Genomic DNA, 26,594 nt, shown 5'->3' with positions numbered 1-26,594 from the left:
ATATGAATTTTTCATATTGCCCCATGCAGTCCCATACCTCGCTGTAATAACATTAACACTACAGTGTTGAAGAAGCCGTAATAAAGTGCTGAATAATAGTTAGGAACACTATCAACTTCAATTTATAGCAACCATATGGTAGAAAATACACATTCAGCATCACTGTGTATTTCCTTCTCTCTAAAGGCTTTGTTTACATGTTTATGCTACATAGTTTTTTTCCTACCATGCAATTTTTTCCCATCATGCTCTTAGTAAAAACTTACAAATGGAGGAGAAGCAGCTTTTGACTCCAGCTGCTCTAGTGTGTGCAGTGGTTTGTGTTGAAAAAAAAAATTAGACGAGAAAACAAAAATGCCCCTCACAAAGCTGAAAAAGGGTTTCTGTTTTTAACACATGAAAAATTGACTATTTTACAGTAAAAATAGACATAAGGAAGAAAAAAGGAAAGGAACATTTAGAAATAAATTCATGATATGCATTTATGTAAAAATACATACATTTATGTTATAATGTGTTTAATTGAATAATTATATTTATCAGCTCTATCAACTTTCATTTAGTTAATCATACATTAATCATACATTATTCATTACTTATTTATGTATACATTTATTTATATATTCACATTCTGTTCCCTTTTTTTCTTCCTGTCATTTTAATTATATTCTCTACTTTTTTAAGTTTACTGGCATTACTAATAATAACCTTGGTGTACTATGATTTATTTATTATTATTATTTACTTATTTCTCATGTTACATATATATTGGAGCACATGTCTGTTGTTCTATATACAATTGTTTGTATGTGCAACTTTTTCCAATAAAGTTCTTTAAATGAAAAAAATAAAAAATAAAAACGTTTGATACGATCAAACCCAAGACTAGGAAAAGACTGATATGAAACAGAGCAGATTACTACCTTAAACTTAACAATGGAGATGAAGGGAGCGCCGTGACTCCAGTAAAACTCCTAGATTTACTAAAGACTTTCAGTTTTTAGTCTGGGACTGGGGAAATATTTTGGTGTAAGGCCAGCATAAATGACAGTCAGAGTTTGACACTACGAACATGGTTTAAGCTAGGTCCCAGAGGTGCCCTGCCCCCCTCTCTCTCTCTCTCTCTCTGCCCGGGAACCGGACCGTACCTGAACGCCTCCTCGCCTCCTGTTCAGCTTCACACACGCACAACACTAGCATCATTTTATTCACTCACCTTTTAATTTTCTTCTCTATCTCTGTTGCATTCGGTCCTTGTGCATTCCTCATTCGCAGTAGCGCCATTTTGACTCAAAACGTCTGCTACGTAGTATTTACAAACGTTTATTGTTGCCCTGACGAGCCATACATAGCGCTAGCAGCGTGAACACCACCTGGACCCTCACCACTTCCTGCTGGACTCTATCCGCCGATTCATTGGCTCTCCGGAAGAGAAAGGAAGGTTTTCATTGGACCACGTCCAGGTCAGTGCAACAACACAAAGCTGCCAAAACAGACAACTGTACAACAAAGCTATCTGATTCTATCCTAACTCTGTATTTGATACTCTCTGCTTAGTTTGCATCTCTTTGCAGCATGTAGCGTGCATTCTTCAATCCATTGCTCTGGCCGCGGAGACTAAGTTAATCGATTACCTACACCGCGTGTTTACATTGAAACGACTGGAAGAAAAAGAGAAAGTGGTCTTCCTCAACTACATCCTCTGAGTGCCAGAGCTCTCCAATATCATACTTCTGGCTCGGTCCTGGTGAGTCAAACACATGACCTAATGTGCATTCACTAACATAAACACACCTGATGTTGTTAATATGAAGCTCTATGCATGCATGCACTGCAAAAAAGGTGTGTCTAAAAACAAAATAAAAACACTGAATCTGAGGGAAATGATCTTGCTGCATGGACAGAAAATTTCACTTGACAAGATTTCTTAAATTAAGATGATTAATCTAGGAACAAGCATGTTGTACGCTTAAAATAATAAAATAACTCTTAAAATCAGATAAATTGAGTGCACTGCAAATTATTTGTTTCTTACCAAGATAAAAAAAAACTTTAGATTTAGAAGTGTTAGATAATTTATCTTGTTTTAAGAGTTAATTTCTTATTTTAAGCATTGAACATGCTTATTTCTAGATTCAATAATCTTCTGAAATTATCTGTCCATGCAGCAAGATCATTTCCCTCAGATTTAGTGTTTTTATCTTGTTTTTAACACACCTTTTTTGCAGTGTGCAGTCTGGAACAGGCAAAATGAATTGTCCACCTTGGCCTAAAGGAAAGAAACTGGTTCACCTGGATTTAAAAGGTGCCCCCCCACGGGTAGAGTACCTTCAGAAGGTAAGCACACAGCAGTTTCCTCTGTGATCAGTGCATATTTACACTTCCTGACACTGTTTAAGCATACGGATATGAATGTGTGTTTCATCTTCCTAGCTGATGGAGCTGTTCTGTCAGCTGGGAGTTGATGGCCTGCTGGTGGAGTATGAGGACATGTTTCCTTATGACGGGGAGCTGAAGCTGCTGCAGGCCACAGCTCAGCCTGCTTACAGGTGCAGTTTGAGACGTAAACACCGGACTCTGTCTTTTCCATTCCTGATTTATGGGCTTGGCACATCACATGGCCGAGGAGGGGCCAGTGTTTAATCAGAGGAGCACATTAAAACATGGCAAAGATTATATTTAAGCATTCAAAACCTTTATTTTAGCCTTTTTTTTAAATCTCATTTAAGTATATTTGGAAGATACAAATACATTGATTGAAACAATGAGACTCACCAACAAAAACAATTAATTTTATACGACAATGACATTTCTCATTTTGTGCACAATCTTTTATTTTGAAAGTGCAGTATAGTGAGAAAGATCTTTTTTGTTATTTATATGCAAGCTTTTATGCACAATTAAACTATTTTACAATGTACACATTCTGGGTTCCTTTTGTGTGGGTGAGATATTGTTTGAACAATAAGTAAGAATTGTTCCGTAGTTTATCGTTATAAATTGATCATTTTATTATTAATTTGACACAGGGGCCACAGCAGGGGCCAAGGGCTTCTTTACAGGGGCAGTGGCCCCTGTAGGCCCCTGTGTAGAACTGCCACTGATCTGCCTTATCATGCTGTGAGATCCTGAGATAAAATTATAGTCCTTCCTGTGTGGGGTAGATAAAACATAATGTGCCATAATATGTTTTGGTTCAGTAGGTTTAATGTGTGTTTACTGTTTCCAGCCGAGAGGAGGTGTTAACCATGCAGGAATTTGCCAAATCTAAAGGCATGGAGGTCATCCCGCTGGTGCAGACATTTGGTCACCTGGAGGTGAGGCACGCAATCTGGTCTTCTGGTTAGAACTGGACTTGTGGACTTGAGTCATTGTGGCTTAGTCTGGAGTCACTGTTTTGATGATTGAAACTTGACCTGACAGAAAATAATGACTTGGAAGTTAAAGGCTCGTGACTCATTGTGAATTCATCATTCATCATTCATCATTCCTTATCCTTATACACTTATCTGGACTCAGGTCACAGGAGGCAGGAGCTGATCCCAGCTGACACTGGGTGAGAGGTGGGGTAGACCCTGGACAGGTTTCCAGACTATCACAGGGCTGACACATAGAGACAGACAAGCATTCACGCTCTCATTCACTCCTACGGGCAATTTAGAGTCACCAAATAAACCTAAGCTGCATGTCTTTGGACTGTGGGAGGAAGCCGGACATGAAAATGAAAAGCCGCAGACCGTAGTCGAACCTGTGACCTTACATTACTGTGCAGCCCTCATTTTATATTTTTAATTTAAATGTTAAATATAAAATATTAGCCAATATAGTCAATGTTAACATTTAAAGTGTTATTGTTATCCGGTTTCTGAGCACACACTGCAAAAAAGGTGTGTCTAAAAACAAGATAAAACACTAAATCTGAGGGAAATGATCTTGCTGCATGGATAAGCATGTTGAATGCTTAAAAAAATAAGAAATTAACTCTTAAAACAAGATAAATGATTTATAATAATATAATAATATATAATATAATATAAAACACTTCTAAATCTAAAGTTTTCTTTATCTTGGTAAGAAACAAATCATTTGTTCATTTCTTATTTTAAGCATACAACATGCTTATTTCTAGATTTAATAATCTTAATTTAAAAAATCTTGTCAAGTGAAATTATCTGTCCATGCAGCAAGATCATTCCCCTCAGATTTAGTGTTTTTATCTTCTATCTAATCTAGACACACCTTTTTTGCAGTGCAGGACTAAGACTTATTAGCATAAGTCATTGGTTAAAATTAAAACTAGTACATGTGTATGCATGTGGGGTGTGCAGATGTGTGTTTTCATCTGTGCGTATGTGCATAATGTACCGTAAATGCATGCATCATCACATGGCCTTTAGTAAAAATGGAAAAAGTGTGTAGGCGTTTGTGAAAATATGAGGAAATGTGCCTATGTGGGCATGGATACCACATGTGTTATCATAAACAAAAAGAAGAACGTACTTATTTGCAGTGCACAATCGGAATGGCATTGCCTAACATAACCAGAAATCATGATCATAATTATGATAAAGGTTAATTTAATTTTTAATTTTCTTTCCCTAAATATCTAAAAGTATTCATATTCTCTTCATGTCATATTATGCTCATTCCAGTGCTGTTGTTTTTAGGTTAGAGTTTTTATCCAATCAGAATTCAGCTATCTTATGTTGCCAGGCTGTATGAAATCTGCCCGGGCCTTCAGAATCAACAATGCGGGCGTCTGTGCACTGTAAGTGAACGGGCAAATACAGTTGATAGATAGTTGCGATAGCCAATCAGATCACGAGTTGTGTCAGTAAGGCCCTCTAGCTGGCCTCACGTTGAACGTGACATTTACACGTCCTGTGATTGGATATGGATACTTACTAGTTTGAGCCACGGCAGTGCTATGCAGACCAACAGAGTCACACCCGGGACTGTTAACGGTATGTAAATAATCTGGCGCATTGGCACAGCTGTGTGGTTGTACTCAAAGCAACAGGTCATAGAAAGTCGTGATACGTCACGTTTTGACATGAAAAAGTTTTTTCACAAAGAGACTTGTTTATTGTGTCGCTGTCGCCAAAGTATGGCCGTGTCTTTCTGATATTAAACTGCGATTTTGCAATGTATTGTACAATCTTGTTAAAGCTTGCATATTCTTTGTGGACTCATTTAAAAAAACTTTTTGGAAAGATAATTTTAAAGACCCTTTTATTTTTAAGTTTTGACAGTAGCATACCAGATATGTTTTAATTGCTGATGCGCCAGATAATAGCCCATTTTGTACACAACTGAGGTGATGCAATGCCTAGTAGTGCTAAAGTGTTTTTCTAACAACTCTCCAGTCCTGGTGTTATGAATGCTGGCATAATGAAAGGTATTTATTGACTAAGTTGGACATCACTGAAGGCCTAAGTGTGAAATGCACCGCCCGCCACTGTGATCAATGATCCTTAAGACACTACCTGATGGTTCAGCCATACAATCAAATCATGATGTTAGTTCCCAGCATATTTTTCCCTAGTAACTAAGGCTGAACTATGTTGAATTTGCTTTATGGAACCGAATCCACTGAAAATTAGTCCGAATAACCAAAATAGGTCTGCATTATTTGGTAAACTCGCTGAATGGAACAGGTCTCTACTCACCAAATATTTCTGACAGCAAGATTGACTCGATCCACCAGTTTCCTCCCACAGCCCAAAGACATGCAGCTGAGGTTGAAATGGTGACTCTAACTTGCCCATAGGAGTGAATGAGAGGATGAATGCTTGTCTGTCTCTATGTGTCAGCCCTGTGATAGTCTGAGACCTGTCCAGGTTATACCCCACCTCTCACCCAATGTCAGCTGGGATCAGCTCCAGCCCCCCATGACCCAAGTTTGTATAATCAGTTAAGGAGAATTAATTAATTAATTAATTAATGGATGAATGAATGAAGAATGACTTAGATAAGGACTTGACTTGATTTAACCAAGAAAAAGATTACTTGGGACTTTGACGAATGATGTGTTGCTACAAATGCCCACTTTTCAGCTTTTCAGCTGTTCACTTTTCTTGTTGTTTATCCGTGGCCCTCCATTCTCTGTCATAGTTTGTCTTGAAGCATCGGCCCATGTGGAGCCTGAGAGAGATGGCACACTGTGTGGGAACACTGAATCCCCATAAAGAGGAAGGGCTAAGGCTGGTGATGGAGATGCTGAGGCAGGTGGTGGAGCTGCATCCAGGCTTAAACACACTGCACATTGGAGCAGATGAGGTTAGTTTTTTGTCAAAAGTGAACTTGTAATGGTCAAAGGTACAGCTGTACACTGCAAAAACATGAAGCTTACCAAGCATTTTCTTCTTATATCTAGCAATAGTGTCTTAATTATATTGTTTTGAGTATAATTTACCTACTGACCATAGCTTTATATGCGTATTTAATTATTAGGGGCAAAGCCCCGAGCACTATTGTTATACTGTGGATTTTTTCTTCTTCCTCTTCCGGACGCAATTTCGTCCCGCTACTAGTCCTGCAATACAAAAAAAAAAAAAGAGTATAGTATATCAAAACGTGCGGTTTGATCAGGATCGGTGTGCTATTGCTTTTCTCTACGGAAAACTGAAAATATGAGCGAAAAAGAACAATAATTGGAGATTTTTAAACGTCTACGTCTCCGGCATAATTTCACCTAGAGACTCCATTTAAACTTTAAACAGTAGACACAAGTCTTGTGTATTGGTGTATTAATCCACGTTTCGATAGGTCATATAGTTTTTTATCAATCCCTGTTCAATGACCATGATCATTTTTGGAGAAATTCTGAGATTATAATGGGTGTGTATTGCACAAAATGTTGTGTCACAGTGTGTGACATCATCGCCAGAGTGTAGTGGGAGAGAAAAAATTATCAAAAAATAAATTTGAAAACTGCGCTCCAGGCCGCAAATTCCACTCTACAGAAATAATTTATACATAGAAACGTAGGAAAATTTGTCTTATCACTCACAATCCTCTGGTAAAGCTGTCAGAGTTATAGTTTGGGCGTAGGACGCACAGATGCGCCACCAACATGCACCAACAGCCTCATTGGCTCCCATATTAAAAACGCAGGAAGATTTCTGTAGAAAAGCATATTTAACAGTTTTTCAGATTGCTCTTACAAAGCTATTTCTTAATTTTTCTTCACAAAAAAACATTTGTAGCTGTTCAAGAAGAACTCAGGATGCTCAAAGGAACATCGGATCAATGATAGGTATTATGGTTTTGCCAAAAATGCTTTCACTGCTGTCACTGTGCCAGAGGACTCCACAGCTGATAATTTCAGTTGATTGCTCTGCTCTGATTGGTCGACCGCAAAGCCTTTGATCCTTTGATGTATCTCTCACAGAAAGAGAGAACCAGACACATGTGATTACAGATACGCACACGCACACAGGTAACTTTATGTGATTTTAGTTACACACACACACAAATGCGCCCGCAAGTGCGCACACTCCTCCAGATACACGTTTCACACACACACACACACACACACACACACACACACACACACACATTTGGAGGTTAAAGGGCATAGGTTTCTGTATAAATAAATACTTGAACAAACAAATGAATGCTTGTTGTAGGTGTGCTCCTTGTATGTAATTTAGTATCATAACATTACAAATTTTAATTGTTTGAAATCTCTGAAGAATCTCATCATAGTGTACACACACCGGCAGTAGCCCCCGTGGTCCTTTCAGAATTTCCCCAGAGGAAATTTTCTAGATAGTATTATTATGTGCTAATTTTGTGTGCTTGCTTGCAAAAGCACACTAACTACTATTCACCGGGCTTATTCTTCTTCTTTTTATTATTCTTCCGTTTCATTTTTTGGTCGACTACTCCTCCCAGAATTTTGGCCGCACATACACAAAAAAGGTATCAAATCGACCGGTTCACCCATGACAAGTGTGCTATGGCTTTTCTAAGGGTTTTGACAAACGGTTTGCAAATTATTGGGCAAAAACACGTCAAAAAATTCCCCCAATGTAACCCTATGGCAGCTATTCTCAACCTTTTTGAGTCGCGACACCCAATTTAACATGCATGTTGTCAGCGACCCCCGCTCACTGAACACAATCTCACACGCACAGTTCAGATCACCCAAAAAAGAAACAAAATGACCACAAAAAGACACAAAATGACCAAAAAAGACACAAAATGACCAAAAACAGAAAACAAAATGACCAAAAAAGACACAAATTGACCAAAAAAAGAAACAAAATAACCAAAAAGACACAAAATGACAAAAAAAAGAAACAAAATGACCAAAAAAATTAAAAAAATGACCAAAAAAAGGCAAAAATTGACCACCAAATGATAAAAAGACACATCACCAAAAAAGACACAAAATCACCAAAAAAACACACAATTACCAAAAAGACACAAAATCACCAAAAAAAAGAAAAAATGACCAAAAATACACAAAATCACCAAAAAAGACACACAATTACCAAAAAAAAGACACAAAATGACCAAAAAAGGAAACAAAATGACCAAAATAGACACAAAATGACCAAAAAAAGAAACAAAATGACCAAAAAAGACACAAAATGACCAAAAAAAGAAACAAAATGACCAAAAAAGACACAAAATGACCAAAAAAAGACACAAATTGACCACCAAATGATAAACAAAGACACAAAATGACCAAAAAAGGAAACAAAATAACCATAAAACAGACACAAAATTACTAAAAAAAGAAAACAAAATGACCAAAAAAGACACAAATTGTGATCCCACAAAGGCTTGATATTCGTGCCCTCTCATAGTGCAGTCCAGCCACTGAAACCATGCGAACCTGCGACTGCCACCGAGACCATGCGAACCGGCGACTGTGTCGCAGAGAGACCATGTGAACCGGTGACTCTGTCGCTGAGACCATGTGAACCAGTAACTCTGCCGCTGAGACCATGTGAACCAGTAACTTTGTCGCTGAGACCATGTGAACCGGTAACTCTGCCCCTGAGACCATGCAAACCAGTAACTCTGCCGCTAAGACCATGCAAACCGGTGACTGCCACTGAGACCATGAGAACCTGCGACTGCTACTGAGACCATGAGAACCGGCGACTGCCACCGAGACCATGCGAACCGGCGACTGTGTCGCTGAGAAACCATGTGAACCGGTGACTCTGTCGCTGAGACCATGTGAACCAGTAACTCTGCCGCTGAGACCATGTGAACCAGTAACTTTGTCGCTGAGACCATGTGAACCGGTAACTCTGCCCCTGAGACCATGCAAACCAGTAACTCTGCCGCTAAGACCATGCGAACCGGCGACTGCCACTGAGACCATGAGAACCTGCGACTGCTACTGAGACCATGCGAACCGGCGACTGCCACCGAGACCATGCGAACCGGCGACTGTGTCGCTGAGAGACCATGTGAACCGGTGACTCTGTCGCTGAGACCATGTGAACCAGTAACTCTGCCGCTGAGACCATGTGAACCAGTAACTTTGTCGCTGAAACCATGTGAACCAGTAACTCTGCCTCTGAGACCATGCAACCCAGTAACTCTCCTGCTAAGACCATGCGAACCGGCGACTGCCACTGACACCATGCGAACCGGCGACTGCTACTGAGACCATGTGAACCGGCAACTGCCACCGAGACCATGCGAACCGGCGACTGTGTCGCTGAGAGACCATGTGAACCGGTGACTCTGTCGCTGAGACCATGTGAACCAGTAACTCTGCCGCTGAGACCATGTGAACCAGTAACTTTGTCGCTGAGACCATGTGAACCGGTAACTCTGCCCCTGAGACCATGCAAACCAGTAACTCTGCCGCTAAGACCATGCGAACCGGCGACTGCCACTGAGACCATGAGAACCTGAGACTGCTACTGAGACCATGAGAACCGGCGACTGCCACCGAGACCATGCGAACCGGCGACTGTGTCGCTGAGAGACCATGTGAACCGGTGACTCTGTCGCTGAGACCATGTGAACCAGTAACTCTGCCGCTGAGACCATGTGAACCAGTAACTTTGTCGCTGAGACCATGTGAACCGGTAACTCTGCCCCTGAGACCATGCAAACCAGTAACTCTGCCGCTAAGACCATGCGAACCGGCGACTGCCACTGAGACCATGAGAACCTGCGACTGCTACTGAGACCATGCGAACCGGCGACTGCCACCGAGACCATGCGAACCGGCGACTGTGTCGCTGAGAGACCATGTGAACCGGTGACTCTGTCGCTGAGACCATGTCAACCAGTAACTCTGCCGCTGAGACCATGTGAACCAGTAACTTTGTCGCTGAAACCATGTGAACCAGTAACTCTGCCTCTGAGACCATGCAACCCAGTAACTCTCCTGCTAAGACCATGCGAACCGGCGACTGCCACTGACACCATGCGAACCGGCGACTGCTACTGAGACCATGTGAACCGGCAACTGCCACCGAGACCATGCGAACCGGCGACTGTGTCGCTGAGAGACCATGTGAACCGGTGACTCTGTCGCTGAGACCATGTGAACCAGTAACTCTGCCGCTGAGACCATGTGAAGCAGTAACTTTGTCGCTGAGACAATGTGAAACAGTAACTCTGCCCCTGAGACCATGCAAACCAGTAACTCTGCCGCTAAGACCATGCGAACCAGCGACTGCCACTGAGACCATGAGAACCTTCGACTGCTACTGAGACCATGAGAACCGGCGACTGCCACCGAGACCATGCGAACCGGCGACTGTGTCGCTGAGAGACCATGTGAACCGGTGACTCTGTCGCTGAGACCATGTGAACCAGTAACTCTGCCGCTGAGACCATGTGAACCAGTAACTTTGTCGCTGAGACCATATGAACCAGTAACTCTGCCTCTGAGACCATGCAACCCAGTAACTCTCCTGCTAAGACCATGCGAACCGGCGACTGCCACTGACACCATGCGAACCGGCGACTGCTACTGACACCATGCGAACCGGCGACTGCTACTGAGACCATGTGAACCGGCAACTGCCACCGAGACCATGCGAACCGGCGACTGTGTCGCTGAGAGACCATGTGAACCGGTGACTCTGTCGCTGAGACCATGTGAACCAGTAACTCTGCCGCTGAGACCATGTGAACCAGTAACTTTGTCGCTGAGACCATGTGAACCGGTAACTCTGCCCCTGAGACCATGCAAACCAGTAGCTCTGCCGCTAAGACCATGCGAACCGGCGACTGCCACTGAGACCATGAGAACCTGCGACTGCTACTGAGACCATGAGAACCGGCGACTGCCACCGAGACCATGCGAACCGGCGACTGTGTCGCTGAGAGACCATGTGAACCGGTGACTCTGTCGCTGAGACCATGTGAACCAGTAACTCTGCCGCTGAGACCATGTGAACCAGTAACTTTGTCGCTGAGACCATGTGAACCGGTAACTCTGCCCCTGAGACCATGCAAACCAGTAACTCTGCCGCTAAGACCATGCGAACCGGCGACTGCCACTGAGACCATGAGAACCTGCGACTGCTACTGAGACCATGAGAACCGGCGACTGCCACCGAGACCATGCGAACCGGCGACTGTGTCGCTGAGAGACCATGTGAACCGGTGACTCTGTCGCTGAGACCATGTGAACCAGTAACTCTGCCGCTGACACCATGTGAACCAGTAACTTTGTCGCTGAGACCATGTGAACCGGTAACTCTGCCCCTGAGACCATGCAAACCAGTAACTCTGCCGCTAAGACCATGCGAACCGGCGACTGCCACTGAGACCATGAGAACCTGCGACTGCTACTGAGACCATGAGAACCGGCGACTGCCACCGAGACCATGCGAACCGGCGACTGTGTCGCTGAGAGACCATGTGAACCGGTGACTCTGTCGCTGAGACCATGTGAACCAGTAACTCTGCCGCTGAGACCATGTGAACCAGTAACTTTGTCGCTGAAACCATGTGAACCAGTAACTCTGCCTCTGAGACCATGCAACCCAGTAACTCTCCTGCTAAGACCATGCGAACCGGCGACTGCCACTGACACCATGCGAACCGGCGACTGCTACTGAGACCATGTGAACCGGCAACTGCCACCGAGACCATGCGAACCGGCGACTGTGTCGCTGAGAGACCATGTGAACCGGTGACTCTGTCGCTGAGACCATGTGAACCAGTAACTCTGCCGCTGAGACCATGTGAACCAGTAACTTTGTCGCTGAGACCATGTGAACCGGTAACTCTGCCCCTGAGACCATGCAAACCAGTAACTCTGCCGCTAAGACCATGCGAACCGGCGACTGCCACTGAGACCATGAGAACCTGCGACTGCTACTGAGACCATGAGAACCGGCGACTGCCACCGAGACCATGCGAACCGGCGACTGTGTCGCTGAGAGACCATGTGAACCGGTGACTCTGTCGCTGAGACCATGTGAACCAGTAACTCTGCTGCTGAGACCATGTGAACCAGTAACTCTGTCGCTGAGACCATGTGAACCAGTAACTCTGCCTCTGAGACCATGCAAACCAGTAACTCTCCTGCTAAGACCATGCGAACCGGCGACTGCCACTGACACCATGCGAACCGGCGACTGCTACTGACACCATGCGAACCGGCGACTGCTACTGAGACCATGTGAACCGGCAACTGCCACCGAGACCATGCGAACCGGCGACTGTGTCGCTGAGAGACCATGTGAACCGGTGACTCTGTCGCTGAGACCATGTGAACCAGTAACTCTGCCGCTGAGACCATGTGAACCAGTAACTTTGTCGCTGAGACCATGTGAACCGGTAACTCTGCCCCTGAGACCATGCAAACCAGTAACTCTGCCGCTAAGACCATGCGAACCGGCGACTGCCACTGAGACCATGAGAACCTGCGACTGCTACTGAGACCATGAGAACCGGCGACTGCCACCGAGACCATGCGAACCGGCGACTGTGTCGCTGAGAGACCATGTGAACCGGTGACTCTGTCGCTGAGACCATGTGAACCAGTAACTCTGCCGCTGAGACCATGTGAACCAGTAACTTTGTCGCTGAAACCATGTGAACCAGTAACTCTGCCTCTGAGACCATGCAACCCAGTAACTCTCCTGCTAAGACCATGCGAACCGGCGACTGCCACTGACACCATGCGAACCGGCGACTGCTACTGAGACCATGTGAACCGGCAACTGCCACCGAGACCATGCGAACCGGCGACTGTGTCGCTGAGAGACCATGTGAACCGGTGACTCTGTCGCTGAGACCATGTGAACCAGTAACTCTGCCGCTGAGACCATGTGAACCAGTAACTTTGTCGCTGAGACCATGTGAACCGGTAACTCTGCCCCTGAGACCATGCAAACCAGTAACTCTGCCGCTAAGACCATGCGAACCGGCGACTGCCACTGAGACCATTAGAACCTGCGACTGCTACTGAGACCATGAGAACCGGCGACTGCCACCGAGACCATGCGAACCGGCGACTGAGTCGCTGAGAGACCATGTGAACCGGTGACTCTGTCGCTGAGACCATGTGAACCAGTAACTCTGCCGCTGAGACCATGTGAAGCAGTAACTTTGTCGCTGAGACAATGTGAAACGGTAACTCTGCCCCTGAGACCATGCAAACCAGTAACTCTCCTGCTAAGACCATGCGAACCGGCGACTGCCACTGACACCATGCGAACCGGCGACTGCTACTGACACCATGCGAACCGGCGACTGCCACCGAGACCATGCGAACCGGTAACTGTGTCGCTGAGAGACCATGTGAACCGGTGACTCTGTCGCTGAGACCATGTAAACCAGTAACTCTGCCGCTGAGACCATGTGAACCAGTAACTTTGTCGCTGAGACCATGTGAACCGGTAACTCTGCCTCTGAGACCATGCAACCCAGTAACTCTCCTGCTAAGACCATGCGAACCGGCGACTGCCACTGACACCATGCGAACCGGCGACTGCTACTGAGACCATGTGAACCGGCAACTGCCACCGAGACCATGCGAACCGGCGACTGTGTCGCTGAGAGACCATGTGAACCGGTGACTCTGTCGCTGAGACCATGTGAACCAGTAACTCTGCCGCTGAGACCATGTGAACCAGTAACTTTGTCGCTGAGACCATGCGAACCGGCGACTGCCACTGAGACCATTAGAACCTGCGACTGCTACTGAGACCATGAGAACCGGCGACTGCCACCGAGACCATGCGAACCGGCGACTGTGTCGCTGAGAGACCATGTGAACCGGTGACTCTGTCGCTGAGACCATGTGAACCAGTAACTCTGCCGCTGAGACCATGTGAACCAGTAACTTTGTCGCTGAGACCATGTGAACCAGTAACTCTGCCTCTGAGACCATGCAAACCAGTAACTCTCCTGCTAAGACCATGCGAACCGGCGACTGCCACTGACACCATGCGAACCGGTGACTGCTACTGACACCATGCGAACCGGCGACTGCCACCGAGACCATGCGAACCGGCGACTGTGTCGCTGAGAGACCATGTGAACCGGTGACTCTGTCGCTGAGACCATGTAAACCAGTAACTCTGCCGCTGACACCATGTGAACCAGTAACTTTGTCGCTGAGACCATGTGAACCGGTAACTCTGCCTCTGAGACCATGCAACCCAGTAACTCTCCTGCTAAGACCATGCGAACCGGTGACTGCCACTGACACCATGCGAACCGGCGACTGCTACTGAGACCATGTGAACCGGCAACTGCCACCGAGACCATGCGAACCGGCGACTGTGTCGCTGAGAGACCATGTGAACCGGTGACTCTGTCGCTGAGACCATGTGAACCAGTAACTCTGCCGCTGAGACCATGTGAAGCAGTAACTTTGTCGCTGAGACAATGTGAAACGGTAACTCTGCCCCTGAGACCATGCAAACCAGTAACTCTGCCGCTAAGACCATGCGAACCGGCGACTGCCACTGAGACCATGAGAACCTGCGACTGCTACTGAGACCATGAGAACCGGCGACTGCCACCGAGACCATGCGAACCGGCGACTGTGTCGCTGAGAGACCATGTGAACCGGTGACTCTGTCGCTGAGACCATGTGAACCAGTAACTCTGCCGCTGAGACCATGTGAACCAGTAACTTTGTCGCTGAGACCATGTGAACCAGTAACTCTGCCTCTGAGACCATGCAAACCAGTAACTCTCCTGCTAAGACCATGCGAACCGGCGACTGCCACTGACACCATGCGAACCGGCGACTGCTACTGACACCATGCGAACCGGCGACTGCTACTGAGACCATGTGAACCGGCAACTGCCACCAAGACCATGCGAACCGGCGACTGTGTCGCTGAGAGACCATGTGAACCGGTGACTCTGTCGCTGAGACCATGTGAACCAGTAACTCTGCCGCTGAGACCATGTGAACCAGTAACTTTGTCGCTGAGACCATGTGAACCGGTAACTCTGCCCCTGAGACCATGCAAACCAGTAACTCTGCCGCTAAGACCATGCGAACCGGCGACTGCCACTGAGACCATGAGAACCTGCGACTGCTACTGAGACCATGAGAACCGGCGACTGCCACCGAGACCATGCGAACCGGCGACTGTGTCGCTGAGAGACCATGTGAACCGGTGACTCTGTCGCTGAGACCATGTGAACCAGTAACTCTGCCGCTGAGACCATGTGAAGCAGTAACTTTGTCGCTGAGACAATGTCAAACGGTAACTCTGCCCCTGAGACCATGCAAACCAGTAACTCTGCCGCCAAGACCATGCGAACCGGCGACTGCCACTGAGACCATGAGAACCTGCGACTGCTACTGAGACCATGAGAACCGGCGACTGCTACTGAGACCATGAGAACCGGCGACTGCCAACGAGACCATGCGAACCGGCGACTGCGTCGCTGAGAGACCATGTGAACCGGTGACTCTGTCGCTGAGACCATGTGAACCAGTAACTCTGCCGCTGAGACCATGTGAACCAGTAACTTTGTCGCTGAGACAATGTGAAACGGTAACTCTGCCCCTGAGACCATGCAAACCAGTAACTCTGCCGCTAAGACCATGCGAACCGGCGACTGCCACTGAGACCATGAGAACCTGCGACTGCTACTGAGACCATGAGAACCGGCCACTGCCACCGAGACCATGCGAACCGGCGACTGTGTCGCTGAGAGACCATGTGAACCGGTGACTCTGTCGCTGAGACCATGTGATCCAGTAACTCTGCCGCTGAGACCATGTGAACCAGTAACTTTGCCGCTGAGACCATGTGAACCAGTAACTCTGCCTCTGAGACCATGCAAACCAGTAACTCTCCTGCTAAGACCATGCGAACCGGCGACTGCCACTGACACCATGCGAACCGGCGACTGCTACTGACACCATGCGAACCGGCGACTGCTACTGAGACCATGTGAACCGGCAACTGCCACCGAGACCATGCGAACCGGCGACTGTGTCGCTGAGACCATGTGAACCAGTAACTCTGCCGCTGAGACCATGTGAACCAGTAACTTTGTCGCTGAGACCATGTGAACCGGTAACTCTGCCCCTGAGACCATGCAAACCAGTAACTCTGCCGCTAAGACCATGCGAACCGGCGACTGCCACTGAGACCATGAGAACCTGCGACTGCTACTGAGACCATGAGAACCGGCGACTGCCACCGAGACCATGCGAACCGGCGACTGTGTCGCTGAGAGACCATGTGAACCGGTGACTCTGTCGCTGAGACCATGTGAACCAGTAACTCTGCCGCTGAGACCATGTGAAGCAGTAACTTTGTCGCTGAGACAATGTGAAACGGTAACTCTGCCCCTGAGACCATGCAAACCAGTAACTCTGCCGCCAAGACCATGCGAACCGGCGACTGCCACTGAGACCATGAGAACCTGCGACTGCTACTGAGACCATGAGAACCGGCGACTGCTACTGAGACCATGAGAACCGGCGACTGCCACCGAGACCATGCGAACCGGCGACTGTGTCGCTGAGAGACCATGTGAACCGGTGACTCTGTCGCTGAGACCATGTGAACCAGTAACTCTGCCGCTGAGACCATGTGAACCAGTAACTCTGCCGCTGAGACCATGTGAACCAGTAACTTTGTCGCTGAGACCATGTGAACCGGTAACTCTGCCCCTGAGACCATGCAAACCAGTAACTCTGCCGCTAAGACCATGCGAACCGGCGACTGCCACTGAGACCATGAGAACCTGTGACTGCTACTGAGACCATGCGAACCGGCGACTGCCACCGAGACCATGCGAACCGGCGACTGTGTCGCTGAGAGACCATGTGAACCGGTGACTCTGTCGCTGAGACCATGTGAACCAGTAACTCTGCCGCTGAGACCATGTGAACCAGTAACTTTGTCGCTGAAACCATGTGAACCAGTAACTCTGCCTCTGAGACCATGCAAACCAGTAACTCTCCTGCTAAGACCATGCCCCTGAGACCATGCAAACCAGTAACCTCTGCCGCTAAGACCCATGCGAACCGGCGACTGCCACTGAGACCATGAGAAGCTGCGACTTCTACTGAGACCATGCGAACCGGCGACTGCCACCGAGACCATGCGAACCGGCGACTGTGTCGCTGAGATGACCAATGTGAACCGGTGACTCTGTCGCTGAGACCATGTGAACCAGTAACTCTGCCGCTGAGACCATGTGAACCAGTAACTTTGTCGCTGAGACCATGTGAACAAGTAACTCTGCCTCTGAGACCATGCGAACTAGTAACTCTGCCGCTAAGACCATGCGAACCGGCGACTGCCACTGAGACCATGCGAACCTGCGACTGCCACTGAGACCATGCGAACCGGTGACTGCCACCGAGACCATGCGAACCGGCGACTGCCCAAGCGAAGCTGCGACTGCCACTGAGACTATGCGAACCTGCGACTGCTACTGAGACTATGCAAACCGGAGACTGCCACCGAGACCATGCGAACCGGCGACTCTGTCGCTGAGAGACCATGTGAACAATTTACATAATTTCATATGAAAAATACTATATAGTATCAATTTCTTTAAATGAGATTAGAATTTAAAGTAAAAAAATTAATATTTCACCTGAAATTAATATATTATTAATGCTGGCTTATTAAGGATATTTAACCCATCATTTCAGGACTGTCAATAATTTTTCATTTCATCCAATGAGACTTGAAGTTTATTATTGTGTTTGTGGTAATCTACATTTGAATGTCATTATAGTTATGTTTTAGAAGATAAAACTCATGTTAATTGCAAAATGAATGTCATTGAAAATAATTTTAATGTCATTGAAAGGCCTTGAAAATCTATCATTGCTTTTTTTGTTTTTTTGATGTGCTTCTCTCTGGTTCAGGATTTGCAAAACTATCGTAAAATTTTGTAGCAACCAAGTAGGTTGATAGTTATGTACCAGTAACACGCCGATGTTGAAATGGAATACAGTGTTTTGTGTATCACTTTGTGCAGAATTAACAATTGAAGAATTTTTTAAAAAGCTTATCTTTTCAACTGGTGAACGGGGGCAAGTGGGTCCAGAGGTCATCCAGCTGTTCTTGGACTGTGGGGGTGTCTGTATTTTCAGAACCTGATGACACACAATACCAAATTTTTTCATACATTATAAATACTCAATTGTGAATTAATATTTTGTTATTCAAAGGAAGTAGTTAAGACAGCAGATTGTATTATCAGGCTATGTCTGTGTCCACTGTGATGGGGAAAAAAACAAACCCATACCTTGTAGACTGGAGAAGGAGTTGTCGGTGCGTTATCCATCATCCACAGCCGGCTGGTTGACGGAGGTCTTTGAGGTACCCCATGGTCGGAAGTGGTTATGCTAAGTGGGGCAGGATCTGCAAGGTCGAGACTTGTCCAACGCACTTTCTGAGCGGCATCTTGGAAGCAGTGGTCTTCCTCGTCTCACTTGGTTCTGCAATATACAATAGCCTGTACAACAATAACTCACAAAATAACACAATTGTAACAATAATATGCAATTGTAAGTCATCTGAACTAAATTAATTTGCTAACTTAACTGTCCCTAGACCAGCATAAAAAGCTAAACTATACAAACTAAATACTCTACTATAATCCTAACCTACTCCTAACCTAAATATAAATGTGCAAAAAATACGAAAAGTTAGCTTAGTCTGTCTTGAAGATGCTGGACACAGGAAACCTGGAAAAGTCAGAAAATGCAGTGACTTCTATACTATATATTGAGGACCACATGCTGAAAAATCTGCATAATGACAACAAACAACAACATGGTGATGGCTTCTCTGGTTTTAGCCTACAAAATAAATAAATACAACATGTTAATGAGACAGCAATACTTAATTAGATGAGAGTTTGACCAATCGTCAATTAATGAATGAACATTATTGTTACCCATTTTTTTTTACTAGTTACTAGTTTTTGTACTAAGAATCTATTTTCCCCCCATTCTCTGATTTAAAAATAAATAAATACATGAATAATACTAATAATATTGATTATCCCAAATACACCGTTCCTTCAAATATATTTGTATATCACTATACATGACATCACAGAACAGTGGTTGAAAGTTCTTTATAAATAATAATTTCAGTGTTTCTCAACATTACAGAAGCATTTTTTTTTAATTGCTTACCTGAAACGGTGAAGACAAACAACTGAATGCTGAAGGTCAATGAAGAACTAGATACTCAAGTCTCTTAGGTGAAGTAGTGTTTATCTAGAACAGGATGACAACCGTGAGCATTGCTGCAATGCTCACGGTTGCTCAAATAATGTGTTATTAATGTTTTAAATAACTGAATTAATGTATCACTTATTCATAAAAATCAGTATGAAGCTGAATATAATAATTTGGATTAAATACACATATAGCACCTCTAGAAACATAGCAAAAATTTCAGCATATGTGCCCCTCTGCATCCTTTATAGATAATATAAATTTTCTTATAAAAATAAACTTTCTTCATACATTTTTTACGTGTTTTATACATTTTTATAGCACCCATGGTCCTCAGGGGTCAAAAAGGACCTCATGACATTAGACTGGTTTTAGGAAATGTAGAAAAAAATATTACCAACTTTTTTTTCACCTTTTAAGGTAACTCATGACCAAAAAAAAATTATATTTCATTTCAAATCACATCAAATATACAAATATCAAAACATAAGTTTCACTAAAAGTTGACATGACCTACTCTGTGCATTCCAATCAAGAATTATTTTTTTCCACTATTACTATTGAAAAAAGTATCCAGGTTTTTTTTTTACTTTTTTCTCTCTTGAAATGAGGCCTAATTTTGAATATTTGACTAAAATTGACCAATAATAAAGAAAAAATTATGAAAATTATATATCAAATCAATCAATTTCTGGGGCATGAGTTGCCTTAAATGATAAATTGATTAAAAAAAAAAAAAAAAGTTGGTAATATTTTTTTTCTACATGTCCTAAAAACAGTCTTGTGTCATCGGATCCTTTTTGACCCCTGAGGACCATGGGTATATAGTTGACGGGAGGACCACACAAGGGTTAAAAAAAATAATAATGCATAATTTATGAAAGTAGTTTATGTTAAAAACAGTCTTTGACAAACACTCACCAGTAAATAAATGGTCAAGCTGTAAATCTGTGAGGTGAAAAACAGGATTAAAGCTTGCTAGAAAGATGAATATGAATGGATAGATTGATAATTCTATTGACACCACAGCTCGGTAACACCATGGTAATAGTTAAGTAATAATCTGATAATAGTGGCGAATACTTTCAAAAGCTTTCAGTGTAATAGTACCCAAATGCACCCTATACTAAATTTAAGCCATTAATGGCTATGTCTCTGGTATTACAAATACACCTTATTACATAATAACCTCTATTATCAAAATAGTACTGCAGTATTAATATCAGAAGAAAACAGGATGAAAGCCTACAACAAAAATGCTTCACAGGACCACTTGAGGCCACACACACACACACACACACAGAGTACATTCATATTAGTCACAGGAGCACATACTTCAGGTACCAGTTGACATGACAAGTTGGAAAAAAGAAATGGTAATAGTTTGGGTAATAGTCTGCTAACAGTAGTGAGTAACATTGACATTGACACAATGTAAATCTTGGTGAAATGGTGAAGTAAACTACCAGTTCATCATTACAGTACATTTTTACAGCCCTGACTCCATGGTTAAATGTACATCCCATGATGATCTTTTCTTTTTAACCTCTCATTACCAAGTGACATGAGTTTCAGTTTAATATTATCCAAATACACCGAATGTTCAAATTTAGCCATTGATGAGTATGACATTGGTATTACTATTACACCTTATTACATAAGAATACCAAAACATCCTCACAAAAAAAAAACAGGACTACATTATCAAGAAGCTACCATCAAAATCCACATACAATTAGTTACATATCACAGTTAAACAAAAATTAGTCAGGCCAACATTGTACACAAACCCTACATTAAAAATGGCATTTGGACAACATTAATCAAGGAAAATAGCATAAGCTAGCAATTTTTAGCATTATTATATTATTATTAGCATAATGACCCCTTCCCAGATAGACACAAGACAAAACACAGCAATCATAAACTTTTGTGGCCCATATTATCAACCCACAATGCATTATATGCTGTCTGTCAGTAGCATCAGATCAGTCAAACCATGCAATGCACTCTTAGAATCAATAGTGTTTGCTAACACCAGACACATCTACTGTTATAACAACTGTTAGCATCTGTTAGCTAGAGAGCGCTAGCTCAGACCTAAGACCAGTAGCCGCGAATAAATTAGCAAAATAAAATGACAAACATCGTCAAAAAAAACTCAAATAACTTGCAACTACATTTCACAAAATTTTTCGACAGTAGTTTAAAAGTTCAAATATGAAAATGCTAACATTATAAGGCACAATTGTAACGGTAGTATGCTAGCGAAATATACAGCAAATAAAAACATCTCTTCTTACCTCAGACGAAAAGCCAGTGATTCCCAGCCGCTGTTCCGCGGCACACACGTGTGCGAACATTTGTTAAACATGCTTCACCACGCATGGCATGGTCCAGGTCAGCCTCCTGACAGCAGATAGACTCAGGACACACCGACACCAGGTGCTGCCGACCCGCTCCGCGCCCCAGACGAGCTCCGGCTCCACATCCTCCTCTCTCCGGACCACCGCTCCAGTCTCTGATCAGAAAGTCTTCCAATGTTCATCAAACAACCGTTGTTGTTCTTTAGATGATGCCGCCGCCACCAGCTGTCAGCAGTAAACTGAAAATGACCAATCATAAGAGGCCTGGGGTCAGCCTTGGCCCCGCCCCCAACGTGTCAAAAGTCCTCGCTCCGCGCGAATAGAGCTCCACCGCGAGCGAGCACGGGGGAGAATCTGTTTCACTCAGTTGCTGAATATGTGCGCGAAGATCAAACAAGTGCGCGCGGCAGTTGAAATCTGCGCGCGTGACACGAAATAAATGCGCATGCAGATGTGTTGTCGCTCGCACGACTTTTGACTCAAATATGACGCCATAAAGTAACAGCATTTTTTAACCTTTTTATTACCAGTGATGAAGCGTAGAGTTGTAGTCGTGAACGTCATGAAACAACCGTTGTTGTCCTTTAGATGATGCCGCCGCTCCCAGCTTTCAGCAGTAAACTGAAAAGGCACCCACGTGGAGGGCTGGAAAATGACCAATCATAAGAGGCCCGGGGTCAGCCTTGGCCCCGCCCCCAATGTGTCAAAAGTCAGTCACTCAGTTGCTGAATATGTGCGTAGATCAAACAAGTGCGCGCGGCAGTTGAAATGTGCCTGCGTGACACGAAATAAATGCGCGTGCAGATGTGTTATCGCTTCCGCGACTTTTGACCATAGCTTTTGACTCAAATATGACGCCATATTTCTTGTTTCTAAATGGGTTTGCCGTGACACGGAGCAGAGACCTTGCAGTCCAGCGGTGCATGCTGTCTCTCTGAAGCAGAGGATGGCGGTCGTCGGGGGTTGTTTTGTTTCTTTTTTAGGATTGACATTGTGAGCTTTTTCATGCTTTTCAAGCTGTTCAAATGTTGAATATGGTGAGCTGTTACCTAAAATATTGGCTCCAGTTGAGAGTTTTAGTTGCATGTAGGTTGAATGATATTTCAAAAGCATTTTCTATCCACCAAAACGTGCTCGTTTCAAGTATTACTGGCTTATTTTAATGTTACTGCAGTTGGGTTTTTCAAGTCACAATTGCTCAAAATAAGTATATTTGGATTTATTTCAAGACATCATTGGTTTTTCCAGTGCCTAGATATGTTTCACTTATTTAAAGAATTCTTACAAAGAAACATTTACTTACTGCACTGGCAGATAATTTTACTTATTTCGAGCATGTATTTGCTTAATTCTAGTTATTTATTTCCTATTTTTTGTCAGTTGGTTTTTGCAGTGTATAATCATTTCACATTCTCGTCTAAAATTCCTCAAGGTGTACATGCTGGGTGAGGGGGAGGAGTCCAAACTGTGGTTGGCCTCACCTGGACGTACAGTGGAGCAACTTTTCCTGAGTCACGTGACCAAGTTGGCCCAGGCCATCAAGGAGGCGTGGCCTCACATGACCATCATAATGTGGGATGACATGATGAGAGGCATGAGCCAGGACACATTAAAAGGTTGGTTCCCATGAGAGGCTAGGGTTTTTGTTTTTTTAAAGATATTTTTTGGCCATTTTTGGGCTTTATTGATAAAGACAGAGTGAAAGGGGAGACAGAGGGGAAGACATGCGGGAAAGTGCTCCGAGTCGGATTTGAACCCAGGCCGCCCGCTTATGAGGACAATGCCTCTATGGTACGCGCTCTACAACACTGCGAAAAAGGTGTGTCTTAAAACAAGATAAAAACACTAAATCTGAGGGAAATGATCTTGCTGCATGGACAGATAATTTCACTTGACAAGATTTCTTAAATTAAGATTAAGATTAATTCTAGAAATAAGCATGTTGAACGCTTAAAATAAGAAATTAACTCTTAACCCTCTGGAGTCTCCAAAAGCTCCAAAGCATGACTTCTTCATCACATCCAGACTAGAAAACAAAGCAGCGTGGAGCCCTACTGTAAATTTACCTCTAAAGTTCTGGCTGTAAACTCCATGAGGCCAGTTTCAGTTTGATGATGATATACCAAGTAAAACTGGAGACAAGCTCAAATATATGCAACCTGTGTTCACATTTGCAACCTTTACATTTTTTATTGAGCATGATAGTGTTTTGAAAGTAAAAAAAGATTCAGAATCACATTTTATGTTAGACTAAAGGACTAAAAAAAGACACAAAATGACCAAAAAAGACACAAAATTACTTAAAAAAAGGCACTAAAAAACACAAAATGACTAAAAAAATGACACAAAATGACAAAAAAGACACAAAATGACAAAAAAAAGACCAAATGACTAAAAAAAAGACACAAAATGACTAAAAAAGGACACAAAATGACTAAAAAATTACACAAAAAAAGACACAAAATGACCAAAAAGACACAAAATGAGATGACAGAATGACCAAAAAAACACAGAAGACACAAAATGACAAAAAAAGACACAAAAAAGACACGAAAAGATATGGAAATGATTAAAAAATGGACAAAATAGCCCAAGACTCCATAGAGTTAAAATGAGATAAATTAAAGCTGCAAGCAGCGATGAACTGGCCCGAGCAGAGTGCACTGCAAATTATTTGTTTCTTACTGAGATAAAAAAAACTTTAGATTTAGAAGTGTTAGACAATTGATCTTGTTTAAGAGATAAATTCTTATTTTCAGTGTTCAACATGTCTATTTCTAGATTTAACTTCAAGATCATTTCCCTCAGATTTAGTGTTTTTATCTTGTTTTTAGACACACCTTTTTTGCAGTGCAGGTGTGCTGGGGTTTTTGAGGCTGATACCAGTTGTAGAGGGTTGAAATTCACAGATTATGATTTGGTGGCCGATATTTTGAGCCAGAATTAAGATAGACCGTTTCTATGTGGATTGGGAATACTCAAAATGCTGCTTTCTGTGTGTGTGTGTGTGTGTGTGTGTGTGTGTGTGTGTGTGTGTGTGTGTGTGTGAGTGTCCTTTGCATATCTCAATAACCGTTCATCAAGTCAAATTTTTGGTGCATGTATTGGTGAGGACCCAAGGTAGTGCATCTGTGAAGTTGATTTGATGAGCAGTTCTTGGTAATGCTGCAGGTAGAATTTCAGGAAATTGACCAATTGACCAGCAATTGACCCACTCAGAACAAGCACTACACAACAGTGTTAGTTAGCTCAAGCCTAAATACAAATATAGAGATGTAATATCTTTACGGCCACAAGCGGGATTTGGGGGGCGCTGTTTTTTAGTAAAGAGAACACTAAGTAGACCCAGTTAAAATGTATAAATAAATGTATACATAAATAAGTAATAAATAATTGATGATTAATGTGTGATTAACTAAATTAAAGTTGATAGAGCTGATAAGTATCATTATTCTTATTAAACAAATTATAATTAAATAGGACTTAAATGTATATGATGAATACATATACATATATCATCAATAATTTTCTAAATTTTCCTTTCTTGTCTGTTTTTACTGTAAAATAGTCAGCTTTTCATGTGATAAAAACAGAAACCCTTTTCAGCTTTGTGAGGGGCATTTTGTGGCTTCTTCTCCTCTTCTTTTTTTTTTTCAACACAAACCACTGCACACACAAACATTGCATGGTAGGTAAAAATGCTAAAGGAAATCTAGTTGTAGTCTTGTAAATAGTGACCTTAAAGATTCACAGTCTTTGTAGAATCTCAGTCTGAGACTAGACTGGGACTAAAAACTCTAAACACTTGTCTTTAGATGTGAGCAGGTGTGAGCTGATAGTCTTCCAGGAGTCTTTCCAAATCTTTTCAAAGTCTTCTGGTGTATAGGGAGCATAATACGTTTCGACTTGACATTTTCATGTGTCTTTTTATTTGTCAACCATGTGGCAGCTAGTGGGCTAGTGGGACTGGTCCAACCAATGCTGTGGGACTACAACCCTAATCTGGATGTGGACACAACTGGTAGGTACCTTATCTTTCATTCTGCCTCCTTTTATACACTGCAAAAAGCCACCTCTCAAAAAAAAGAAAATAAGTACAAAAATGAGGTGTATTTTGTTTAAAAATAGCAAAATTATCTGCCAATGGAACAAGAAAATTTGGCTTGTCAAGACTTTCCAAACAAGTAAAAATATCTAATCTTAACAAACCCAAAATGTAAATATTTAAATTTTTAAATGTTTAAATATCAAGTGTCAGTTTACAGCCATGTGCCAATGTACTAGTTAATTACATACATGCTACACAACAATACACACTTCTATTGTTTCATTGATAATAAAACAATTGATTCCATCTGGCTGCTTGTTTTAAGTATGTGAAGAGGTCAAATTATGTCAAAGTTATGATTTCTTTGCTTAAAATAAGAAATTATTACTTTGAAATAGCAGTTTTATATATATGACTAAAAAACGACACAAAATGACTAAAAAAGACACAAAAGACTAAAAAAAGACACAAAAGACTAAGAAAGACACAAAATGACAAAAAAGACACAAAATTACTAAAAAAAAAGACCAAAAAAGACACAAAA

At 43.3% G+C, this 26,594-nt stretch overlaps 2 protein-coding genes across 3 annotated transcripts in view; one reads left to right on the top strand and one right to left on the bottom strand.

Moving 5' to 3' along the window:
• The window catches only part of uts2r2 (urotensin-2 receptor 2), a 43,060-nt gene extending 41,705 nt beyond the window's left edge, over positions 1-1,355 (bottom strand). For both annotated transcript variants that reach the window (XR_009389392.1, XM_059324222.1), the window contains exon 1: positions 1,217-1,355. Coding sequence is in view for 1 of the 2 variants with exons in the window: in XM_059324222.1 (XP_059180205.1) it covers positions 1,217-1,284 (68 nt within the window). In the remaining variant the exon portion in view is untranslated. The remainder of the gene's footprint in view (positions 1-1,216) is intronic.
• The window catches only part of hexd (hexosaminidase d), a 31,657-nt gene continuing 6,386 nt past the window's right edge, over positions 1,324-26,594 (top strand). Inside the window, exons 1-8 of the mRNA XM_059324221.1 lie at positions 1,324-1,463; positions 1,558-1,747; positions 2,229-2,337; positions 2,434-2,549; positions 3,230-3,317; positions 6,115-6,279; positions 23,435-23,618; positions 25,952-26,023. Of these exons, the coding sequence (XP_059180204.1) occupies positions 2,251-2,337; positions 2,434-2,549; positions 3,230-3,317; positions 6,115-6,279; positions 23,435-23,618; positions 25,952-26,023 (712 nt within the window). The 5' untranslated portion in view covers positions 1,324-1,463; positions 1,558-1,747; positions 2,229-2,250. The remainder of the gene's footprint in view (positions 1,464-1,557; positions 1,748-2,228; positions 2,338-2,433; positions 2,550-3,229; positions 3,318-6,114; positions 6,280-23,434; positions 23,619-25,951; positions 26,024-26,594) is intronic.

This window comes from Centropristis striata, chromosome 21 (genome assembly GCF_030273125.1).
Source record: "Centropristis striata isolate RG_2023a ecotype Rhode Island chromosome 21, C.striata_1.0, whole genome shotgun sequence".
Classification (NCBI taxonomy): domain Eukaryota; kingdom Metazoa; phylum Chordata; class Actinopteri; order Perciformes; family Serranidae; genus Centropristis; species Centropristis striata.
This window is presented reverse-complemented; position numbering and strand designations above follow the sequence as displayed.